The sequence below is a fragment of the Oxyura jamaicensis genome, chromosome 3 (genome assembly GCF_011077185.1).
Source record: "Oxyura jamaicensis isolate SHBP4307 breed ruddy duck chromosome 3, BPBGC_Ojam_1.0, whole genome shotgun sequence".
NCBI classification, from domain to species: Eukaryota; Metazoa; Chordata; class Aves; order Anseriformes; family Anatidae; genus Oxyura; species Oxyura jamaicensis.
In genome coordinates, this window is record NC_048895.1 from 58,785,545 (window position 1) to 58,809,782 (window position 24,238).

The 24,238-nt window shown below is 36.8% G+C and overlaps 1 protein-coding gene across 1 annotated transcript in view; it reads right to left on the reverse strand.

The window, feature by feature from the left end:
• Positions 1-12,358, reverse strand: part of PDE7B (phosphodiesterase 7B) — a 178,184-nt gene extending 165,826 nt beyond the window's left edge. Inside the window, exons 1-2 of the mRNA XM_035319974.1 lie at positions 12,184-12,358; positions 11,949-12,063 (exon numbers count right to left, since the gene is read on the reverse strand). Coding sequence (XP_035175865.1) covers positions 11,949-11,969 — 21 coding nt within the window. The 5' untranslated portion in view covers positions 11,970-12,063; positions 12,184-12,358. The remainder of the gene's footprint in view (positions 1-11,948; positions 12,064-12,183) is intronic.
• Positions 12,359-24,238: the final 11,880 nt, after the last annotated feature.

Genomic DNA, 24,238 nt, shown 5'->3' on the forward strand with positions numbered 1-24,238 from the left:
CTTTTAAACATGTGATGATTTGTTTGAAAAATTGGAACAAATATATCTTGCACTTGTAAAGGAGAGTGTAGAGGAATATGATAATCCTCAGTTTCTCAGCAACTCATTTTTAAGTTTCACAGAGATGCCTGCTATACAAGCAAACTTTATCCTGATGGTGGAGACAGCCTTTATGTCCACCGAATGGTGGAGTCAACGCCCTTGTGAAGAAATCTGGATCCAAGCCCTTGAGTACCATGATGCTGAACCAATTAGAAATTTCTCTGGGCAGCTGGTTTAGAAATATTGGAGGTCAAAAGATGAAGACTTGATGGAAATGAGAAGAAACAGAGATGAAGAACCCTTAATATCAGCAATTCATTATGCAGTATTGAGCAAAGGAAGGTGCATTATTACAGACTTTCAAGATAACAAGATACAGTGCAAGTTTTCCCTATCTTTCCCTGTATCCACCCATTCCTATTTCATCTCCCTCCACCCTTTCACTACCTACATATACACACCCTGCCACCACCATGCGAAGCAGAGAAGGGGCTTTTGTGACAGAGACAACAGATCCTCTGAGGGAGAGTCTGGTTGTCTAAGTACAAGCAGATCCATGCAGCCTTGGCTGGGTCCGGTGACACTGAGGAAAGGTGCGCTATTAGCGGAGCTATGGAATCAGTCTCTGCTGTGGGGGTTGCTATAGGGAATCCACAGGGTATGTGAGGTTTCCACTCTGCCTGCTGGAACTCTAGTGTGTGCTTCGTGTTCAGTGTGCATATGGTAGGTGAACTGAACCCTTAATTTTTATCACTTAAACAGAGCAAATAAATGCTTGAGGTATTTCTATCTCCGGTTCTTAGGAAGAACTCCAGATCCCTTGGATACAGTTTTTCCTATTTTCCTTAACAAAATATTTTACAAAATCACCAAATTTCCATAATAGAAAACTGTCAAAATAAAGTGCTTATATAAATGTTAGGTTGTTTTGCAATCAAATAAATAATTTCATGCATGAAGAATAGAAGATCTAAATATTATATTTACACAATAACTAATTTCTGTCTCAGTTAGAAAATCTAGTGTGACAAAAGCTTGAATCTCCAACTCTTAAAAGGTTAAGATATAGGCTCTCTCTATATAAGGAAGCCATTTCAAAAAATAGCCTTTAATACCTTTGAGTTTGCTAAGCCTCTGTGCTGCTACTTGGGAACAGAGATATCTCACTTAACTGCATCTTACTGATCTTACTAATATGTTGTGTACAACATTTTCATATGCCACTGGTACTGCCACACAGGTTTGCATCATAGAGCAAAAGCCATAAATAATCTCTTAGCTCAATGCAAGTTTTCCTAGGTTAGCATTTCATTTGGTATGAGTCTGAACATGATATCATGTTCCTATTTGAGATCTTAAGTCTCTGAGATCACCTCTACTTGCCTTTCTCTCTTTCACCCTGTCCTCAGTCTTATTAGAAATGTTTCTGATGTTTCATGGTAACCTAGGAAATACCTTCCCCTTATGCCTGCCATATAGTCTGCCTTAAGATGGTGCATCAACTTCCTGCAACGATCTGCTGAGCTCAGAGGAACAGTGTAGATGTAACCCAGAATCAGAAGACAAAATATTCCATTTCCTTTGATATTTCGATTTAAAAAAATTAGTTAGAAATTATTTATTTATTTATTTAGACTTTAAATATAGAAATGACTAAATAATGAAATAAGCCCATTTTGCTGGATTTTGTTTTTTTTTTTTTTTTTTTTTTTTTACTCCCTAAAGAAAAAAGCAAGAGAATAAAAAAAAAAAGGTAAGTTTTTAGAAAAAGCTACTGAGAATGTAATCTAAAGGATGGACATAAGAGGAAAGATGGCATTATGTAAAAAAGAAATAAATAAAAAATCACATCACTTAGAGAAAATTGTTTTATATTTCTGAACAGTGGTGGAGGTACAATGTTTGCCCCAGCAGGCATCCTCCAGTTGTTCTATGGAGTAGAAGGTGAGTGGAAGATAACTCTGCCCCTTCTAATGAAGGGCAAATAGCATTAATTCAATTTTTAATATGGTCCTTAAAGTAATCTTCATTTGAAGGGAAAGTGTGCATCTATGTTTTAAAATACTAATAGTAAAGCCTCTCAAAAACCAACCAAACAAACAAACAAAAACAACTCTCAGCTTTTGTTGTTGTTTTTGTACTCATCAGAAATGTTCAGAAACATCCCCTTCTTAAATTAGCTTTTTTTCACATACTTTTAGAACAACAAATGTCATTGCATGTATGAAGCATATCTTAACATTCCTTATACTGTACATAATATCACATCTTAGGTTGACTGAATTTCATGACTGCCACTATGGTCAATCCCTTTTACATGACTGACTTTCCAATGAGTTCCTATTCCAGCCCTGTGGGACTGTGGGAGGACTGCTTGAGATTCATGGAAAAGATGCAAAGGAATATAAGCCAATCACCCTGTGCAGGTTCATGACTCAAATGCAATCAGGGTGATTTAAGTGACCAGCCAATAAATACAACACCACTGGTGATTTTGGTAGAAATATCTAATGGACGGACTCTTCTCAAATTCTTTTCCTGACCTTCTGGTTACTGAACTCTACAGCTACCCTATACCTCAGAACCACCACTATCTAGGGTGTAGATTATTTGTTGCTGGTACAGAAAAATCTGTAGTATGTCAAATGTGAGGGTAAACTTTGTTGAATCTTATCTCCCCATAGGAACCACTACAGCAACTGTGTCAACAGGGTTATTCACACTTGACTTTTTAATGTAAATTAGCTAAAACAATTTTTTCTCTCTGCTGCACTCAAGTGGCACTTCTCTGCAGAATGCAGTTGTATCAGAATTCAGATTCCAGTTTGCCAGAGGCTGACCTACAGTAGTGACTTTATAAATTAATTATTGTTCCATATATTTGCAACATGGACAAGAACTCCATGGTTGGTTCAAAGGCATTAGATTTGCCTGTGTTGAACTTAATAAAGTGTAAAACAGTTTAGGTAATGAAGAAGTTGTTAACATCAGATTGTGACTAATTTTCAGTCTGCTACTGGGAGAAACAGCATTAGTTCCCATGCCAAAACCTATAAATCGGTGTGATGAAAAGGTAATTTTTAGACAAGTGTTCTCAGCAGAAAATGAGGATAAGAGAGTAAAAAGGAGAACATTCTTCTTTAATACAATTTCCCAGAAAATGTCTCTAGAAATTGCGTAGCTCAGGGGTTTTGAAGTTCTCCTAAAATCAGAGCTGAGGAAGGTCAACTGTCAAAGCATTGTCAACAGCTGACAATTAAGGGGTGTCTACAAAGCATTGAAACCCCTCTGCTAATTGTTTTCTACATTTTAAACATCTGGAACTTCTGAGACTTTTTTTTTCTTTTTCTTTCCTTTTCTTTTTTCTTTTTTTCTTTTTTTTTTTTTTTTTAGAGAAGGGATTGTTTATTTGCAAACTAATTTTCATCAGCTATCATAAAAAGCTACAGTGCCAAACACATGCTGACATTAACTGCTTTTGACTTTTATGAAATATGAAATAGTTTTTACTAATACTTAGAAAACAATAGAAGTCATCTGAGTCTTGTTCACATTACCAGTGAATGTGATTAGAAGTAAAAAAAAAAAAAAAAAAAAAAAGGATTAGCCAAGTGATGCCTTACATATTTTTAAACTGAACCAAATTAAAAATTGTAATGCAGTGAAAATGAATTGCTATTGCATAATAGGTGGTCCAGATAAATATGGGGTTCCCCCCCTAGAGGTTTTCTGACCAGTCTACATGTTTAAACATTATAATCCTTCCTTTCTCTCATTATTGGATATAAAATCAGACTTGCTATGGTGTTAAAGCAAATAAATAAAAATAAAAAACATTTAAAGAAACAGAATCCCACACCCCTTTATTCTGCTACGGGAGTCCTAAAGGGCTACATTTGGAGGAAGGGTGAGAAGAAAGAGAATACATCTGTGGTGCATGTGCAAGACTCTTTTTAAAACAAGTTTCTTCCACAGGTGAAAAGCTGCAACTGCTACAAGGAAATCTTAACATGAAGAAGTAAGCTCTTCAGTTATTAAATAAATAAAGCATGAAGTGTTGTTAATTTTTTCACTTATTTTCAAAATAAAAAATAAGGTAGCACTAGGAGGGTGAAAAGAATTGCTGAAAGATGAAGAAATCAGAGACTTCAGTGACCTTTAGAACTTTTAATTAAGGCTCAATAAAATAAAAAGATCTAAGCAAACTTTTCAAAATGATCACAGGATTGGAACAAGGTTTTGATCACCTCTTCCTGATAACAGGAACCCATGTCAAGCAACTGGGTTTCAAAAGTCCCCATGCCCCTCAGTCCTCACAGGCAAAGTCAGAGTTCTTCAGTAGTGGTGAGATTTTTTTTTTTCCCTCAAAATACACTTGTGCTTTTCTCTAAAAATCAACAATTTGATGGAATGAAAACCAATGTGGAGGTGCCCATTTGGACAAAGCACCAGTTAGAAAGGTCTTTTGGTTCAGGAGTTTCTGGACCTGCAGGTGGAGACTTGTCTGAAACAACATTCATTCACCTCCGCTATTGCAATAGAGAAGCTCCAGTTTCAAGCCACATCTATGCATGGAGCAAAGGGGGTGCAGTTTGAATCTGCCAGGCCCCACAAATGCAGAGGGCCACTGCTGTAGCCATCCACCATGGGGGAGTCAGCACAAGCAGAGGGACCTTGAATATTTTTCTCCCATATCCTCTTAAGAGCACTAACCACAGGTTGTTGGCTACTTCTTTTTGAAGAAGAAGGTGAAAACACTTCCCAGAAAAGCTCTAGTGCACAGCAGTTTTCTAGACCTGGCCATTTCATTAAAGACTAGAGTGGATTGAAGGTTTTGAAAGCTTGACCAATCCTCTCAGCTTTTATGATGATATATAGCATGAACTTCAGTCAACATACGCACGTTGCATTGCTTTTTGTTACCATGCTATCAGGTGGTGTATTTGGTGGTGGATATTATTATAACAGCTATAGTTTCATGGTTCAAAGAGACAGGATGTTACAGCCTTGCTACATGAAAAATGCCTTGTGATACAGATCAGTGCATTTTGGTCCCTAGGCAAAATTACCATTTCCCTGCTATTTATCAGCATTTAAAATTATTACTTACATAGCTGTGTCATTGAAACAGATTATGGTCTATACTGAATGCAGCAAGATCAGTCCCCTCTCTATTATAAATATATGCACTTTTGCAGATGTTACCACATAAACTAAAAATTAACTGTGAGGTTGTGATTTCAGATAAAATCTGGTATTATTATTATTATTATTTTTTTTTTCTCATGAGAAAAGAGGACAGAGGAGGTGATGGAAGGAAAAGAATGCATCACAGTTTCTGTGGAGCCATCAAAAGCAGCGAGACAGTACCTCAACTGTGAGGAAGCTGTGGAAAACAGTAGTATAAAATAGGTTCTGATAAAGGCTAATGAGCCTAAAATTTGATCTAGCTAGTGAAGAGGAGTGTTTATAAGACCTGAAAGCTCAGTGGGTCTGATCTTTCAGAGATATAAGTTGATGGAGTCCTATTAATCTTGGTGGAAACATGCCATTTTACACTCTCACACTCCAATCCAATTTGAATCTTCTTCTTATCTTTCAGTGTTTCTGCTTTTTAAAGCAGTCCTACAGAAACAAAGCAACTGTGAACCTGAGGAATTTGCTTGGTACATAAATACATTCCAGTTTTATCTTTCCAGCTGGGACTTCTAGTTTGTTCAAAAAAATAAAAAATAAAAAAATAAAAAAATAAAAAACCCTCAACAACCAGAATAATAGAATTTGAAATATACTACTTTCAGTATAATAATTCTCTTCTACAGTAGATTATTTTCCACTTCATCTAGTTTTGTAAGTGCATTTTCAATGTACTGACAGAGGGCTTTTTAATATCTGTGTTCTCAGATCTACTACAGCAGAAAGGAACTCACCATGCTCTGAATCCTCAAGCAGACAAAGCTCCCTCCTATACTTTGCTGATGTGTGCAAATTCTCCTTTCTTAATCAGGACTAATTATTGTTTTCCTGGCTGTCTTACAGTCTTCTAATGGCCATATTGATTAAAATGGAGATACACTGCCTAATTAAATTTATGATGGCCATTCTGATGCCACTTGAACATTGTTATTAATAGACACTCAGATATTACGGCAGTGTGTGAAACCGAGATGCTTATGAATAAGTCAGACAGAGCCAAGTCATATCCTAGCATTTGAACCAGAAATGGGCAGTATCCTGTTTCAATATGGTTATCAGCACAAAGCCAGTACGCTAGGAGACTAATGGAAAGCAGAGGAGCCCACCTTCACAAAGATGTCATGCATCTGCTTTCATCTCTTCCTTGATGTCTGTGTGAACTATCCCCATCCACGCCAGCAGGCTGGTATGCAGGAAGTCCTTATTCTACCTAACCTTCTCAGAGGCTTAAGGCCAAGCATAAGTGGCAAACTGAGTGAAAGGTGAAAGAAACCAAATGTCAGATGTGCCCATATTTAGTGTATTTCAGTGTGCATCTGCATACATAGTGAAGCTCACAGCACTACTACACCCTCAGTTTCTGGTGGAAAGTGGTGGTCTTCTACAGAAATACTAAGCAGATTCTATCCTCTGGGACTGTCTAAGCAGCACTCTCAAGTCTATACTAGGCTTATAATATATAAAGTGGAAAACATCTACATGCTCTGGCTGACAGCTGAATGCCTGGAAAAGTACTAAGGCATTTCATGTCAATAAATGTTAATTTCTAAAGCACGACAAACACCTAGGAATCATCATCTCTCTTTCCAAAGGATAAATACTTGCACACTAATAGCAGCTCTGCCACCCCATATTAGCAAGTGTAAAACAGGCAAACCCCAGAGCTTAGCCAGCCTGCACAAGCACTGGAAAGCCTGAGCTATGGGAGAAGAGAAAGAGAATAAGAACATGAGCATATGGACTCTTTCTTTCTGAAGGAATAATGGTTAATTTCCAAAGACAGCATAAACAATTACATGGTAGCTCAATATCATCCTTCAGGAGTTCTCTAGTTAAAAATGAGGTTTCTTAATTTCACTTTTACAGATGTGCATTTCTCTGAGCCATCTCTTAGTTGCTGTATATTCAGTCAAAACATGCCTACCTCCCACTTTATTCTTGGAAAGGTAGTGTTTGTCCTTTCCAAAACCTCTTTGCTATATCCAGATGGGTTAGTATCATCAACTCTGCTCTGAACGACCACATAGAGAATGGTATACAGGTCCCGACAACAGTTGCCCCACAAGTGTGTTTATGCCTCCATGACAATTAGCTAAACTTAGTTTGATGGGAGATTCTGTGCTGTTCTTTTAAAAACCTTACACTGCTGGCATTAACACACGCTGCAGTGAGAGATTAGTTGGTGAGTTTTCTCATACCAGGAATTTTTGTGGGTAACTAGCATAAACCTACCAGCTACAGAAAAAAATCTCTCAGCAACTATCTTCTGCTAAATATTTGTTTCCTATTTCTAATATAACATACTCAAAGAAAAATAAATCTTGCTGTTTGTGTTTGCATGCAAGTCTTCTCTACCTAAACTATAACAAATTTGTCTCTCTATGTGACTGGGAGATTCCCAACTGCTCACCCCCACCTACTAAGAGGGAGAGATCATCAGCTATGTTTATCCATCCAGGCAACCTGGTTGTCTTATTTGGCTGGATAGCAAGCTAGCAGAAGCATATCATATACCACCATGAGACTATGTGGCTTAAATAAGTAGCTAAACTCAGTTCTCAACCATCCTCACTCACAGCTCCCACTGGGAGTAAGAACGGAATAAGAAAATAACTCAGTCGGGCCCTTTCATTAGTTTAATTCCTATAGTTCAATACTGTTTACATCATAGATATAGAATTTTCACTTTCTATGAACAGAACAAATGAAAAATGTGCATTGAAATCACAGCATCGTTGGACTGCACATGCCACACTATTAAATGTGCACAAGAGAAGTGCTTAAATCATTTAATCTTTGCTTTTTGGAATTGTCCCTGCACCAAAATTTTCACTTAGAAATTTGCTGTTGAAGTTTGGTTTCTGGAACTGCCCTCCTATCTGATCTGGCTCTGATTTCTTAATTTTCTATTTTAAAACTGGTGGCCTTAAAACAGATAATAACAAGCCCGGGTCTGAGCATTGTGAACTCTAGCAGTGTACCTTCTGAACCCAACATAGTCTGCTACAGGAAAACAGAAATGAAAATTTCAAAGGATTAAATAATGCTTTTAATGCAATTTTGTTGGGATGCTGCTGCAGTAGGTATGGTAGTAAAAATACAATTTTAAAATGTTCTAAGCAATTTTCAGTATGTCAAAAGAATTCTTCTGTTAAATTATTTTTCAGAAGTTGACTTTGAATTTTAAATTTCAATAAATTAAATAAATTTTCTTAAATAGAACAAATACAACCTATCTCCTTAGTATTTAGACAAAATTAATGCTTCAGACTTGTCAAATACTTGCAACTATCAGAAGACAGATTTTTTGCTTTTCCACTCATTTACTGAACCAAAGGATAAATTTACTAGCCCCCCTTTTCTGACTGCAAATAAGGGCCTTTGTGGTGCCTGGCTTTACAGCTATCATTGTATCATTGCTTAAAGAGCTGCACCTCATGTTGGTCAGAGAAAGAAAAGGTATCAGAACTATTGAATTGCTTATGGATACAGAGGCTGCATGTCTGTGTGTCCCAGTGACCCCAGGGCATAAACTCTAAATAACATCAGTTCCAAATCCTAAAGCGTATGGCTGGAAAGTGCCATTTTCACACTGAATATAAAGCCAACATTTGACTGAAAGTGTAAAAACTGATGTTCCTGCAGGGGTATGCCTTTTTTTCTGGCTGAGGAACAAGAAAAATGAATACTGTAATTCTAACACAGAGAGACCCATCTTCTACCCAATATGGTTGTGGGAGGAGGAATACTGAGCCATCATTTCATTACAAAACACTTAATTTTGTTCTGGCAGCTGGTAAGACCCCAGCTGTCCCTTTCACTTTCACCCTGTGACAAACACATGGTGAGCTGTAAAATTTCAAGCACTAAAATGGATAAAAGATGAAAAATAGCAAGTTGCTAAGAATGCTCATTTACATGGGATGTCTTCCTGGCTTCCCCAGATTACTAGCTTTTCTGCTAGACAAACTGCATCTAGAGTTTTTGGCCATATATTTACGAGATTAAATGACAGATTAGGCTTTAAACACTTCATATGATGAAATGAAGAGGCATTAGGCTTTAGTCTTCTGTTAGCAATGACTTGGTTAGTAGCTGACATTTCTGCTTCAGACAGCTCTTAAAAAGGAAAATACCAGTACAAGAGAATTTTTTTTTCCCATGAGACTGAAAAATTACAAGAAAACAATATATATGTCAATTTTCAGATGGCTTCTCCTTAAAATATGCTTCAGCTATTGGTAGAAGAACCATTGGGTGAAGAATTGCGTATGACTGAATGTCTCAATTATACTTGATAATTGTAATGAAGACACTGGTAAATCAGTCTGCTTCAAAGACCTACCTAGAGGTCTGGTAAGGGCAAACTGAGAGCTGGGTTTCAGAAGGGAAAAGCAGTTAAATGGGGAGGTAAGGAAGAAAACAGCTGCTGCTATATGGTATATTTATATACTAGGTTATAGAATTAAAGGTTGCACAGTTTAAAAGTGATCTGCAGTACACTGACTTAGACTCGATAGAATATGCATTACTCTGCTGGAATCACTAGAATTTCACTGGTGACAACTCTTGTCCACCCTACAGAAATAACCTGAGAAACTGCAGCCATTTATATTGCATGAAACTTCTGCAATACAAACTCTTTTTGACACAGTATGACTCCAAATGATAGTAAGATTCTTATCCACTACAGAAAGGCCAAACAAATTGTATTTCTTTCTTGATGTAGAACTGAGAATGTTCAGAGAAAGCACTGCAGAGAAACTTTCATTGGTAAAGCAGAAAAACAGTGCCATTTCCTCAGTCCACTTGGCATCTTTACCATTTGTATCACCAGTAGCTGTTGCTACAAAATACAGATTTCAGAGGTTAAAAGCCAAGCTTCTCTCAAATGAAGATTTTGTTTATCAAAAAGGTAAATGATTTAATTCTAGGAAGTGAGAGTAAACCAATGTCTTACAGACTCTTATTTGGAAACTTGGATATCTTCATGTAGCTATCGGGTTGTTCCTTGCAGAACAGAAGACAGTCCCCCTAGATTCAGGCTTCCCTTTGATCAAATTTACTAATTAATCATTGAACAAATACTGTATTAACCTTTCTAAACTTGGAACTAGAGAAGCAGAGCTTTAGTTTTTAAAAACAGCTGGCATTTCACATAAGACTTTGGGGAGGGCTGCAGAGGACGGAATGGCATAGGGATTACAGAATAATAGCTCAACTAACAAAGCTTGACTTAGGGTTGTTGGATGACATGAAAAAAAATTGTCTTTAACTACCTCAAAACAGATGTGGCACTAAAGAGTTTATCTGTGACAAGCCTCTTTGTTTCTGCAGCCATCAGTGAAGATACAGCAAAGGAAATGGAGGAGCTGCAGTTATGCATTTGCAATACACAAAGTCCTTGTTTTCCCACTAGGCACTGCAGAATAGCAATTGTCCATTCACAGCACATATCACATCCTCTGCATTTCAGAGCTAATATTTTTGCAGTCCTTAAGCTAGCATGTTTGAGCCTAGTATGCCTAATTTTTGTAACCATTTGAGGTGCCTTGCACGAGGTAGATGTGCTTATATTCTGTTCCTTGCTATATGAATAGTTTTATTAGGTATAAATTTTAAAGTTAAACTAAGAGATTTTCACATCGTACAGGGTTTATAGCTACAGTAACATCTCAAACAGATCTGTCTCATTTCACAAACTGGGAAAATATGAAGATTGCTAGTCACTGAGCAAACTTGTATTTTAATTTAATTAATCATGGACACTGGCTATGTTGTCTGAAATTGTTCTTAAGATCATTCACACACACACACACACACACACGAGCTCTGACAAGTGGCTCCTCCTCTTGTATGTTAGAATCACACTCCTGAAAACAATGTTAGTTTTATGCTAGCAGTTGCTTTCGCTTCCCGCAGCACACACTGTCCACTGTGCTGCTGCAATACTCATTCAAGGCAGATCACTAGCTCAAATATGAATTGAACTTATATGCTGTTAAACAGATGTCAGGCTTCATTACTTCAACTTCCAATTAATTTCCACTTTTCTCTGGTTAAGTAGCAAAAGATATCTGACAACTGGTGTTAATATAAGCTGAGCAGCTCCCTCCCTCACATTGAGGATCTGCTCATAAGTCAAAGCTCAAGCTTCTTAATTTTAAACTTCAGAATACAAACCAAGTATAGCAGTGTAAGCATGTAGGAAAAAATGATGTGGTACATGTACTCCTAAATATGAGGCTGACTTTGTCTTCTGCTTGATCTGTTTATTTCAAACTCATTCTCTTTCTGCTCTAACTCTCAGATGAACTCACAGCACCCTCAGGATACAAATGAGTTTCTGCTTTCTTCTGCCTTCATCTAAGCCAACCAAGTCCCAGGTATTCTCTCCTTCCATAGAGCAGCAGTTGGAAAACACATAGAGAAAGCAATCACACTTTCCTCAGCGGATCAGAAAGGACTACAACAACAGATTCTCTCTGCAATCTCCTTTTGCCATCAAACAGTTAAACCAACATAAGTTAAAATGCTCATCTAGTTTGAATAAAGAGAAAAAGGGAGGAAATTCAAAATCCGGTTGCTGTAGTAACAATCATCAGTAAAAATCTTTTCCAATAAATAATAGTATTATTTCCCTCTCCCCCTCACAGTTTTAGTTCCCCTTCAGAAATCATCATGCTGGCTCTTAGATTTGCTGTACATACCTCAACCATTAAACAAGACATTTAACCATAGTGGCAGTTCTGTGACCTTTGAATGCCGTGAAATCTCTAAGCGGTGCAGCTTGTTCATGAAGACTTGTACTGCAGAATCCAGTAACTGCATCCAGGATTAGGAATACAAGTAAGTAACAACAGTAACCAAAAAAAAAATAATAATAATAAAAAAAAAAGGAAAGGAAAACCTCCCCAAGTCCCCCAACCCAGCCAATAAAACCACCTTAAGAAGCAAAAAGAATCAGAAAGAGAGTGCACTTTTCTGCCAGTGTAAGGGCTGGGATAGAGCTGAGCTTGCTGCAGTCAGACTGGCTGTGTTAGCAAGCAGAAGGCCGTGCACGGCTGGGAGGTGCTGTCAACTGCCACAGGCAAGAGAAAGCAGACCAATCCGCTTCGGCACTGTCAGCTCGCTGGAGTGAAGCCTTTTCTGTTTATGTTTCCTCATTTCAAGAGTGACGTCAAAGGGTTTAGTTTTTCCTCTGCATGTGCTATTAATTTTAAGCGACTACTATGGGAAGAATGTGGCAGTGATTTAGGCAGGCTACCCTACTAAAAGAAACCAGAGTCATAATTTATCTGTCCTGGATTTAGCTTAGAAATATTTTATAATGAAAGGTACCAGGAAGATCCAAAATATTCACACAAAATGGAGATAGGCTATAAATATGCATATATATATTGAAGTTTTCTTAAATATACCTAAGATATATTTCCCAGGGAGACCTGTTATCTGTATGGATCATGATGCAAAATCAGACCCGATTCTGTCCTTGCCCTGAAGAAAATCAGGAACTGCTTGTCTAAATTCAGTGCTGCTACACCAGTGTAAACCTAGCAAAAGAGATAAGACTGAGACTACTGTACACATCCCTTTATCAGTCAGCACTAGCTAGATTACAATTTAGCAAACTTCTTTCATTTCTACGTCAGAGTAATGGTCTGCTTAAGGTCTGCTGCTCTGGGCAAACATCCGTTCCATCAACTGGTCGCAGTCCAGCCCTGCTCTCCTTGCAGTTCTGCTGTGGACCACCCCAGGGGATTTATTCCATACCAAAGTCTGTGTCAAAAGGCAAGAGGCAATGGTAAAGCCTGGCTTCATATGTCACTGTATCACTGTCAGAAGAGAAGCTATACAGTTGAAATAGAAAGAAAGAAACAAGCAACACGTCAAGGTCAATTAGCACGGGCAAGAGAGGCCACACCAGCACAAGATAATTGACATGAAATCAGTTGGTAACAATAACAGTTCAGGTATCTTCATCATTTTAATATTATTGATTTGCTTTCCTAGGGATTCTTTTCAAAGAGAATGGCTTATGAGACATGGTTCACTCCTAATGACTTTTAACAGTCTAACATTTAATTTTAAAATACATATAAGTGCTTTTGAAAGTGGATAGAATAAAAGCTCTCAGTGAACAGGTAAAAAAATAGTAGAAGTAGCAGAAGTTTCTCCAGGACAATACACTCATGACAAACAATCGATGCTATCAAACCTTGTACTGGAGAGGTCAAAATTTTTAATGATATATTCATAGAAAGGTCTGCTTGTGGTATCACTGCTAATGTAATCAGTTTCAGCAGAAATGCAAAGGGTTGTTATGCTGTAAATTCTGCCATAATATGTTAAAAAGTATTAAATATGTTAGAGATTTACAAAATCAATTAGAGCTCATTAGCTTCATCTGACTGTACTTAGAGATCTGTATGAAGCAATCTGGAATGTATAAATAGCAGTACTATCTGTAATACAAAGAAAATTATCATATTTAACTTCAATCAGCATTGGTGATGGCACAGCTGAGTATTGCACTTTGGGAATTTCATGTTAGGGACTAGTTTGGAAACATCAGCTGAAAATGACATGGTTCAGTGAGATGGTTCCAGTGAGAATGATCGATCTGAATGATTTGATATTGCTTAGACTAAAAAAAAAAGGATAATTGATAACAGTTATTAACTATTTAAAGTTAAAAACAAAACCAATAAAAGCATAAACAATATTAGCATTTATTCTTTGGCCTGGAGAAATTACCTGGCCTTTAATCTCTTCTAGAAGCTTCATGACAACATATACGTAACTATGTAGTAAGTCTCAAACTGTGTTTGGGCATTGCTTAGGAGAGTGCCAAAATTATGTTAAGTATTAAGGCATTAAGTATTAAGTATCCTTAAGTATTAAGATATTATTATTACTATTAAGTCTTTAATAAGGCATTTTAGGTAATCAGGGTCCACTGCCAGGTCTGTGTTCCGGCTGTATTTATTTTACCAGTACAGAAATAGATAATTGGCAAAGAGGAAGGGAATCATTTTTTGTCCATATTCATTGTGGTTTGAACAAGTAAACTACAGCAAAGGGAAGTTGTTGGACATGGGAAAAACTGAAGGTAGGAGACTGAAGTACTGAAATAGATAGGCAGTGATAGTCCAGAGTATCCGATTAATGGCTATTTTTAAAAGTATGGTTAAGCAAACATCTTTCACAAGCAGTTTTGGTTTAGGTATTACTTTTAAGTATAGAGACTAGGTGATTTCTGGCCTATTCCAAGCCCCCGCCCCCCCCCCCCCCCCCCCTTTATTAATATTACACTGTAGTTTTTGAGTCAGGATCCTGGTGTGTTCAAGGTCTACACAAAGTCTTAGACAGATACTGTCTCTCTCCTATGGAAGTTAAAGGCTAACAGCCTCTGTTATATGAATCATATGGCCCTCTGACAAAAATTGGCCACTGTGTTTTTTGTGATGTAGATGCTTCTTGGGTGAAAAGGTAGCCTGGCAGCACTTAAGATTGCAGTCTACTTAGAGAAAGACAATCTCAAATGAGTACATGTAAGGAGTGATGGAAAACAGAATGCATGTCTTTGTACAGTGTTACAAAGAAGAACTTGGTTTCATCAGCACAACTGCATGCTTCCATGATAGGATGGGAAGGGCTGTTGAGAAGATATGGTCTCAATATCACAAAGAAAGAGAGAGATGCTTTAGCACAGGCTTACTAATCTGATCAGATAGGCACGAAATTATCTGGACAGCCAGGTGACATGTCTGTCAAACAAACCTGGCACACAGAGGCATAGGCAAAAAAATGGAAATTCCATGATTTTTTATCAAAGGTCATAGGATGAAGAAGAAGAAAAATAAAGCAAACCAACTTATGCTCGGCCTAGATGTCTCTATATAAATGTAAAATGCATTGATATGAATAGAAGGAGCTGGAAACCTTAATGTAAGATTAAAATTACAACTTAATTGACATAACAGAAACTTGCTAGGGTACAGTCATGTGAATATGTGACTGGAATACTAATATCAAAGAGCACAACTTCTTCAGGAACAATAGGATGGAAAAAGGTGAAGGAGCTTATGCTGTGCATGCCAGATAGGTATTCAGAATGTGGGAGGAAACATGTATTGAAAGTCTGAGTGATAATACAAAGGGAAAGACTATAGACATTGTTGGAGGATCTGCAGCACATCCAGGAAGATCAAGTGGATAACACTTTTTCTTAGCGATTAACAGGATTGTCTAAAGCACAGGATTTGGCCATAAGGGGAGATTTTAATCATGCAACTCTTGAAAAAACAGCTGAGCTAGGCACAGACACCTTGGTTCATTCTTTCTAGAATTAGTGTTCAGAGTACATTTGGGAATCCCGCAGATTTATGAGCCTTCCTTTCTAAGTAATCCTGCTTGACTAAGTAATTTATTTGCCTTCTTTTTATAGTCCTGATTTAGCATTGGAGGCACTTTACAGGTCTTTTGTGATTCTCCCTTCTCAGCATAGGTGGCACACCAAGACATGCTATTTCCTACCATGGGATGGCATTCCTCTTCTCAAACCCTCAACAGTCTAACACACCTATCCATCGTGGTCTTTAGAAAGGAACTTGTTTATTAGGAAAACTGCTTAATCTGCCTCACTCAAAACAACTCAAAACTTCTTACACACAGACATACTACATGAAACCTAAAGAAAATAAATACATCCAAGTGCCAGTAAAAACTGTGTTTGAACAGAATAGGATGGCAGGCATTGTGCATGGACAAAGATGCCTCCTTCCTAAGATACCTTCCACTTTCTTCCTTTAGTTCTACCTTGGGCATCTTTATGAAGGGCTTGAGCATGGGACCGTATATTCTCTTCATACTGCTATCAATGACATCTGAGGGAATTAAGCAGTTTCAGAGGGTGGGAATAAGGAGTGGAAGAATCATAGAATCATGCATTAAAAAGAGGCATACTTAGTAACCTGCTGCCATGGCTGAGAGAGTTCATGCCTGACTTCCCTTCCACTTGCCTCAGCTGTCCTGAAATTGGTCTGAATTGCAAGGTTGTAGATATTACAGTAATTCCCAAAGGTATTGCTACTTTTCCTTAGGGCATGAACAAGTAAGTCTGAAGAGGCTGAAAACTCTGTCATCAAACATGCCCTTTGTCTGTTGCAGCTTTCTTTGTTGTGAGACAGTAATGGTGAGGAACTAATGTACAGGCACAGTCTGCTGTAGTCATGAAAACAGTGGAAGGAGAGGGTGGACAACCACAGTGGAAGAATAGCATAAAGAAAGTTTACGTCTATCCCTCCCTAGGAAGACAGATATACAACACTTGCAGGTTAGTTTATATGCTACACTGGGTATGTTACCAGTAGGAAACTTTTAAAGATAGATTTCTCCTTGCTGAATCATGGAATGGCTTGATAGTGACTAAAAGAGGACATCCTATGACTGCTTATTTACAAATTAATGCCCTAAGTCAGCTTTTTAACCTTGTAAAAGAGGGAATGAATGACTGTAAGCACCCCTTGTTTAACAACTGTGGAACAGACTCCCTTATGTTTCTCATCTTCACCTGGGATCTGTGCATTTTTTTCAGTGAATTCAGACAGTCTGATGTCTGAAGATGCTGTGATCAGCTGAGTTTCAGGGTTTTCTGTGATTACTCAAGCAGGGTGCAGGGGGCAGTTCATCTCAGACAAGCATATAGATAGGTGAGCATATAGACGATGTTGCTGAGCAAGGTCATATCAAAAAGAAGACAGATTACTGATGAGACCATAGGACTCATTTATCTGACCTAAAAAGCTGGTATGTTGGTGCATGATAGACAGCTGGGCTTGACTTCATCTGACTGCTGTTGTAACAAGGATGACACCACTCCTGAGTGTCAGCAACAAGGGAATGGTCTCCAGCTCCCACAAATTAATCTGTACATCATTCTGCCTGACTTTCTAGCCTTGGTCTTAATTACCTATTGCCAGAAATCTTTTCCAGTATGATCTAGAAATTCAGCTGTTTCTGTTAAATAACTTCCCTCTAACTATCCCCTGTGCCCTAGCGGAGTTCCCAACCTCCTTTCCATTGAACATCTGCTTTAATTTGAAACACCAAATTAAAAAAAAAAAAAAGAAAAAAAAAAAAGAAAAAAGAAATAATCTTTCTGTATATAACTTTGTTTCTGTTAGCTTTATCACTCTCTCCTGGATAGTGCAATGGAGAAAGAATGGTTCCTTTCTTATAATATTTTAACATTTACTGCAGCTCAAATAGGGTTTAAAAATCTCATTTTGGAAGTGGTTATGAAAAAAGTTGTGATCTGAGCCCAGCTATTATAGCGGATTCCCAGGCAATTTGGGCTGGCCTCAGACATTTCCCTGGTAAGAGAGAACACAAGCGCAATTGGGCAGAAGGTCAGCTCTGTTGATCTGTGAATAGCCTCCTATTTCAGAGGGCAGAAAGATACAACTAGGCACATACAAAGTTTTAGGTGTCCATGCATATATACCCTCAGGATTCAGGTAAGCAGCGTACTGAAGGAAGAAAGAAATTTACACAGTAGGTGAAGTAGGGAGTGCTATCTGATCTGGGGGCGTGAAAGCACCTAATAATAGGCAAATTAGGTATGACTATCTATGTATGATTGGTGATAATTTTTCTATTAAGAACAGGGAGAAAGTACCTAGATAAAAGGCTACTTGTGTGGTTTATAAAGTTTTAATAGATGACATTACTACTCTATATTTTTTATGAGCCAGTATATTAAAATCTATAGAAAATAAACTTTTTTTTTTTTTTTTTTTTTTTTTCTGGTTTAATCTAAGAACATTCAGAGCTATGTAATGTGACTAAATTTTTAGAAAACCTCACCACTTATTTCTATATACTTTTTCATTGATATTAGTGATGGGAAAGATCCCTAATCAAATGGAATTTTATTCTATTGTGAAAGTGTTGAAATAATTTCTAATCTATGCATTGGGTAGTTCACATAAACAGCATTCAATAAGCTCAACAAGCATAATATAGGATGACGAAAGCATCAGGAAGAGAGTTTCAAATTTCCATTAACTTGTGGCACTGATCTGCAATGTAGCATGGACCTTGATTTTCAGCAGACATAACTCCTAAATTACTTTTAAAAATAACTGCATACATGAGTACTATAAACTAATTTAGGGCTTAGTCATAGTCTGGTTTCTGTTTTACAACATTTACGTGAGTCTCAAAAGGTGTCAGTTGGATTACCAGTAAAAAGGACCACAGCACAGCTGCCACTAACTTGCTCTCTTCCTGTAGCAGTAGGCTTCCTGACCAGTAGTGCACACAGCCGTGGTAAATCCCCCAAAGTCTGAGTACAGCCATATTGGCAGAAGTGCAGCACAGTTTGTACTGCTGTTGTAGATGCTGTATATAGGCTTCACTATCTGGAACTATGAAGCTAATTTAGAATTCCCAGCCATCAAAAAAGAAGGGTGAGAAAAAAAATGTATGAGTGACCCGAGGGTATACAAAACATACTATTTGATTTCAGATCGAGGAAAACTCATAACAGAAAGCTGAAACCTTTACTGTTCCTCCTTACCTGAAAGAAGACAAACTTCATTTTAGTTTCACCATGGTGAGTACTTTTATCTGCATTCTGCTCACTTATAGGTGGGTGGCACAAATTACCTCTCAAATCAGAACATGCAGGAAAATCTTTTAGTCTTAAAAAGTAGCAAGATCAGCATATCCAAAATGTTTTAATGTTTCTGATTTTGTTGTTATGCCCCCAGATTTATCCAACCCTAACCTTTGCAAATATATATATATATATTAATTCATCTCTTTAATTTCAGCAAGTTAATTCTTTAACGTGGTTCCTGGCATTTAGGGCAGTTCAGAAAGAAGAGAGAAACCAAAAGCAATAGTTGAAGCAACAGAGAAAGTAACCACATGCAATTCTGCACTGAAACACCAAAAACAATGTCAGGAAGATCAGTGTATCAACACGTGAAAGAATGGAAATGAAAAAGTACTGCAAGAAAAAAAAATCCTTTTTTGTTTAGTTGAGTGTCTTATATTCTATAGCCAACAAGTAAGGAGAGGCAGGAAAATTAATTATATCCATCCCAAGCTTCTTCTTTTTTTTTTTTTTTTTTTTTTTTTTTTTTTCCAAAAATCTAAAATATTGTTTTACACTGATAAACACACAAATAAATGTTTTCTTGACAAATATTGAAGAATTCACCAAATTCTTCCAAACTTCTTCCTTTTTTTTTTTTTTCTTCTTTTTTTTCATTAACTAAAATTGGCCAAGTTGTAAAAGATGGAAGAGAAAAATGCTTCCAAGCCAAGCAACAGGGACAAATTCTCTCTTACAGGCACACAAAAGAGCCATGATTTCTCAGTAGATCATCTAAGATCTCAATGTTAATCTCCATCAGACTGCATGTCTCACTGCTGTTCTGTCTGAAGTGCCAGGAAAACATCTTTCACTGAAGAGGAAGGACATTGCTGGGGTCACAAAATTCCATTTCCTTAGCATTTCACAAAAAAAAAAAAAATAATAATAATCCCTAATTACTCTTCCATCACAAACTTGTAAAACAATATGCAAAGTTAAAGCATATATAGCAATATAGAATCAATAATATTTCTGTAGTAATAAATTGTTTGCTTTAAAAGAAGAGTAGTGATTTGTATTGTTTTTCAGTGCAAACAATTTGAACCTGTAAAGGCATCATAATTATAAACTTTTTAAAAGAAGTAAGTGAAATTGCTAATGAAGTCATTAAAATGTTAAAGATATTAATGCCCTGTTAGGTAGGCAAGAGTCCTGAAAACTGTTGAAATGTGTTGAAGATACATAATGGACAAAAATCTTTGTTTGACTGAAGTCAATGTGAGTCCTTTCACACTAGTGGATTATACCTGCTATAATTTATGAGGATACATTTATGGGAAATATATTTAGTGTTAACAGTGTAGAGCTGCATCAATCATTCTTAATGTTTACATTTTCTTAACACAAAATCATTAGGTAAGACACGAAACAAGTACATGCTCAGTTCTTCCAACAGAGGTAGACTCACTGAAGACAAATACAGGTTGCTTCAATGTTGTGCCAATCATATGCAGTTTTGTGAATTGCAGAATGAAGTAGCATTTTGGAAGCAACTTACCTTGGTAACAGTGACAGGGGACAAACCATTGATTTTCTTTCAGCTGCCTTCCTTCTTTTTTAATCCTCTAATTCCAAGCAACTCAGATCCATGCCTTTAAATACCCTAGCCAAGACCCCTAGCACTGTAGGCAGCAGATGAAGTTGGGTGGTTGAAATAATGATCATCTTAGCTCTTGATGCTAGCTACCACCTGGAGGCTTCCTCCTTTTTGTTGATGAAATTTTTGGAGTTGCTACGTGTATAACTCTTTTTTTTTATTATTTTTTATTTTTTATTTTTTTTTGATGTGACAATAGTGACCTCCAGGAAAAGCATCTCATCATGTGGACTGACTTCATCTATTCAATTCATGAATACATTATGTTGATGTAAAACTCAGGTTATAGAAGAACCTAGGTTACTGGAAATTGTGGAGAAAATGCTGTGGAAGAAGAGAGCTATCTTTTACTGCCCTTCCTTATATCATGTCATATTAGATATTCTGTCACGAAAAGTTAATTTGGGAATCCACTGAAGGAATCTATATCATCCAACTTTTATTAGAGGTATCTTTTTGCTGGTGACTGTAGTGAAACAACTTTGGTAGCACCTTCCATCCTGTACCCCGGAGTCCTGTATTAGTTGGAATAACAATGTTGTTTTCATTAACCGTTGAATTTTAATTTCAGGAAGTATTTTGCTTTTCTCTCTTCTGATAACGCAATGCTACCTGATATTACGAGCTCTTGGCTGACAGATAAATTCACAGACTTATGTAAATTAATATCCAACAAAGAAATCCATCTTAGATTATATTTCTCAGTCCCATAATTTTCATAAGATTAATAAATTGATTCCTCAGATTGTCATCTCTGATGTAATATATCCCAATGCACATAGCATTGTCTTAGGAGTGTCTTCCAGTAGAACAAATGTGAGAAATGTTTTAGTTCTGAGAAACCTAACAAGAGGACTGCAATACAACCTATCGTAGACTCTCTATGATTAAGGTTAAATGGTTTCTCATGTCCTTTAAACATTTGAATACAGTTTAGGAGACATTTATGATATTATTATAAACAGTACAGCAAGACATATTTTCAAATATAAGGACTTAATTGAACACTGCAGGTAACATTGCATATAGAAATACTTGTTTTAATGTGTCACTGGTCTTTTGTAGGCACCGATTAACTTACCTAATCCTTCTATTTTGTTTATGTTTAATACTATCTTATTTACACATATATTGCAAACTTGAAAGCACAAATATAAATGATAATTTGAGAAGTTGATTCCTTTCCTATAAAATCCTATAAATTTTAGGAATCAGTTTTTCAGTTTTTTCATGTAGAAATGTTATCAGGGCATAATTTTGGTAGGACATTTGAAAAGTAAGCTCAAATAACTTGAAGGCAGTATTTAACATTAGCTGTAAGAAATAGCTTAATAAATATACTTTCTTCAGGACTATATGCAGTATATTATACTTTCATTGAAAACCTCTAATTAAAAAAAATACACAAATAGGGTAGAAAAACTCTTCCTACAGTAACACATCAGATCTGACATTATGAATATTTCTATTAACTAACATTAGTTAGTTAATAAACATTAAGGCATTTCTTAGCACATCAATAATTATGAACTTACCATGGCACCTAGCCACTGAACTACATTAAAGGTAGGACATAGTTACCAAGGCCTTCTGGAGTTTGGAGTAAAAAGCTCTGCTTTATGTTGATTTAGGCTGATTTTTAATGACATCAAATAGGACCTTAGTTAATATTACCTGTTACTGCTTCTGACTCACCCTCTTCTTGCACACACGTTTTTGTTTTGTGAGCAGACAACTTTCCCTGTGACCTCTGCAGATCCAGCCCACAAAACAGATGCTTGGTATCCCAGCTTTATGCCTTTAAAGTATGCAGCCCCCTTCCCAGATTCTTGCAATGGCAAGGTACGTATAGTGCAGCTCTTTTTGATTTGTCTGTCATTGTTATACTGTCTGTTATACTGTTTCCTCTTCAGAGTCACAAGGTTTGCTAAACACATGGAAATACATTGTTCTGATTATAATCCAGGAGTATCTGTTAGGAATACAGGTCAAGACAAACTAGGGAATTGAATCCATATCCTTAAGATTAATAAAAACACATTAAAAGAATAGCTAAATAAAGATTGTTTAAAGCAATTTCAGTTCTATGCAATTGAGAGGCATGGATACATATCCCGTCCTCCTATAATTTGGTTTGTATCTGAAACTCTGAAATCTGAAATTATTGTACTGCTAAGTGAAAACATGGAATCAAAATGCTAGGAATTGAAAATGCAATGTTTAAAGAACACTGGTCACGAGAACTACTGCAATTGCCCTTTAAGATATTTTTAATGATTTTATTTTTTTTAATGTGATGAGTAGGATTGCCTAGTAGAGCGAGACAAAGCAAGTTTTTACCTCTAATAGGGGAAAAACTGACATAAATGGAAGCTACTAAAAAGCCAAAAATGAGTAGTAAAGGGAGGCAATTTGAGAAAGAACAAGCATTAAGGAGAAGAGATACATTTTTGTCTGTAGTCTTAAATCTTCTCCATCTGCCTAATTTTTAATCCTAAAGGCAAAATATCTCACACATGAGATATGTAAACAGGCTAAACATGACCCAGATCAAGGGCAAAAGTGAGCACATGGCCTGCACTGCCACACAGAAGGAGATGAGCTAAAAAATGCTCGGAGATTAACTCAGCTACACAGTAAGGATCAAGAGAGATTTGATATCCAATGCCTGGTTAAAACAACAGCACCATTACAGACCTCTCTCATACATGAGATATGTAGTCATCTGGTCAGGACTGTGAAACACACTTCAGTCTAGTGAGTTTGGCTGATTTCTTAACACAAACAGTGATTTTATTCTTTGATGTCCCAACATAGACTTCCCTACCTACACACAAATCTTCTCTGGACTGTTCCTCTGTACACTCACAAACACACAAACACATACACCAATGGATTTCTTACTCTTGTTCAAAATGACAGTATTCACCATTATAAAATCCAAGGGATTTTTATGTACTCCAAAGAGAGAACAAATATGTTAGGCACAGATAAAATTACCTACTCCTTTTCATCTGGGCTACTTGCCTGCTGAAAACATTGTTTTTGGTTTACCATCAGCAACACCATCCCATCTCTGGAATTTCAAGGTCACAGGAGGACAGGATAATTTACTACAAAGTTAGTGCATGTTTAAAGAGAATTAGTTCAAAATTAAACTCCCTTTAAAAACGTTTGACAGTGACCAAAGTAGCAATTCTTTAAAACAAGATGGTGTTATATTTCTTATGACAATGTGTCTTTATCTACAACTTCTGTTTTCATTGCTGTATTAGATTTGTAATTACCAAATAAACATTTATAGTGGCAATAAGCAATTACAATTTTATTTTGAACTACTCTTAAGGAATAGAAGCGGCACTGGGCAAAATACCCAGAGAAGACAGTTGACAACCAGGTCGATATATATATATATATATTAAAAAAATAAAATAAAATAAAATAAAAGAACCCAGGCTCAGGGCCTTATAGGAGTCACATAAACAAAGACAGTTTAAGTTTCTTATTTGTTGGGACTGAAAAGTTGAGAAAGAATTTCCACTGTCACTGGGGGCAGAAGCACTAGAATTCTCCTGAGAAATCACCTTCTACCCAAACATGAAAAGCGCAGAGACTTGACTTGCTGAACTTGGATACAACATTGTAAATAATGAGCATGTATCAGAGAAGAAACTGATTTCTGAGTTTTGCTGTATGTCATTCATCTCTATCCCACTAAAGACCTATGGAAGCAG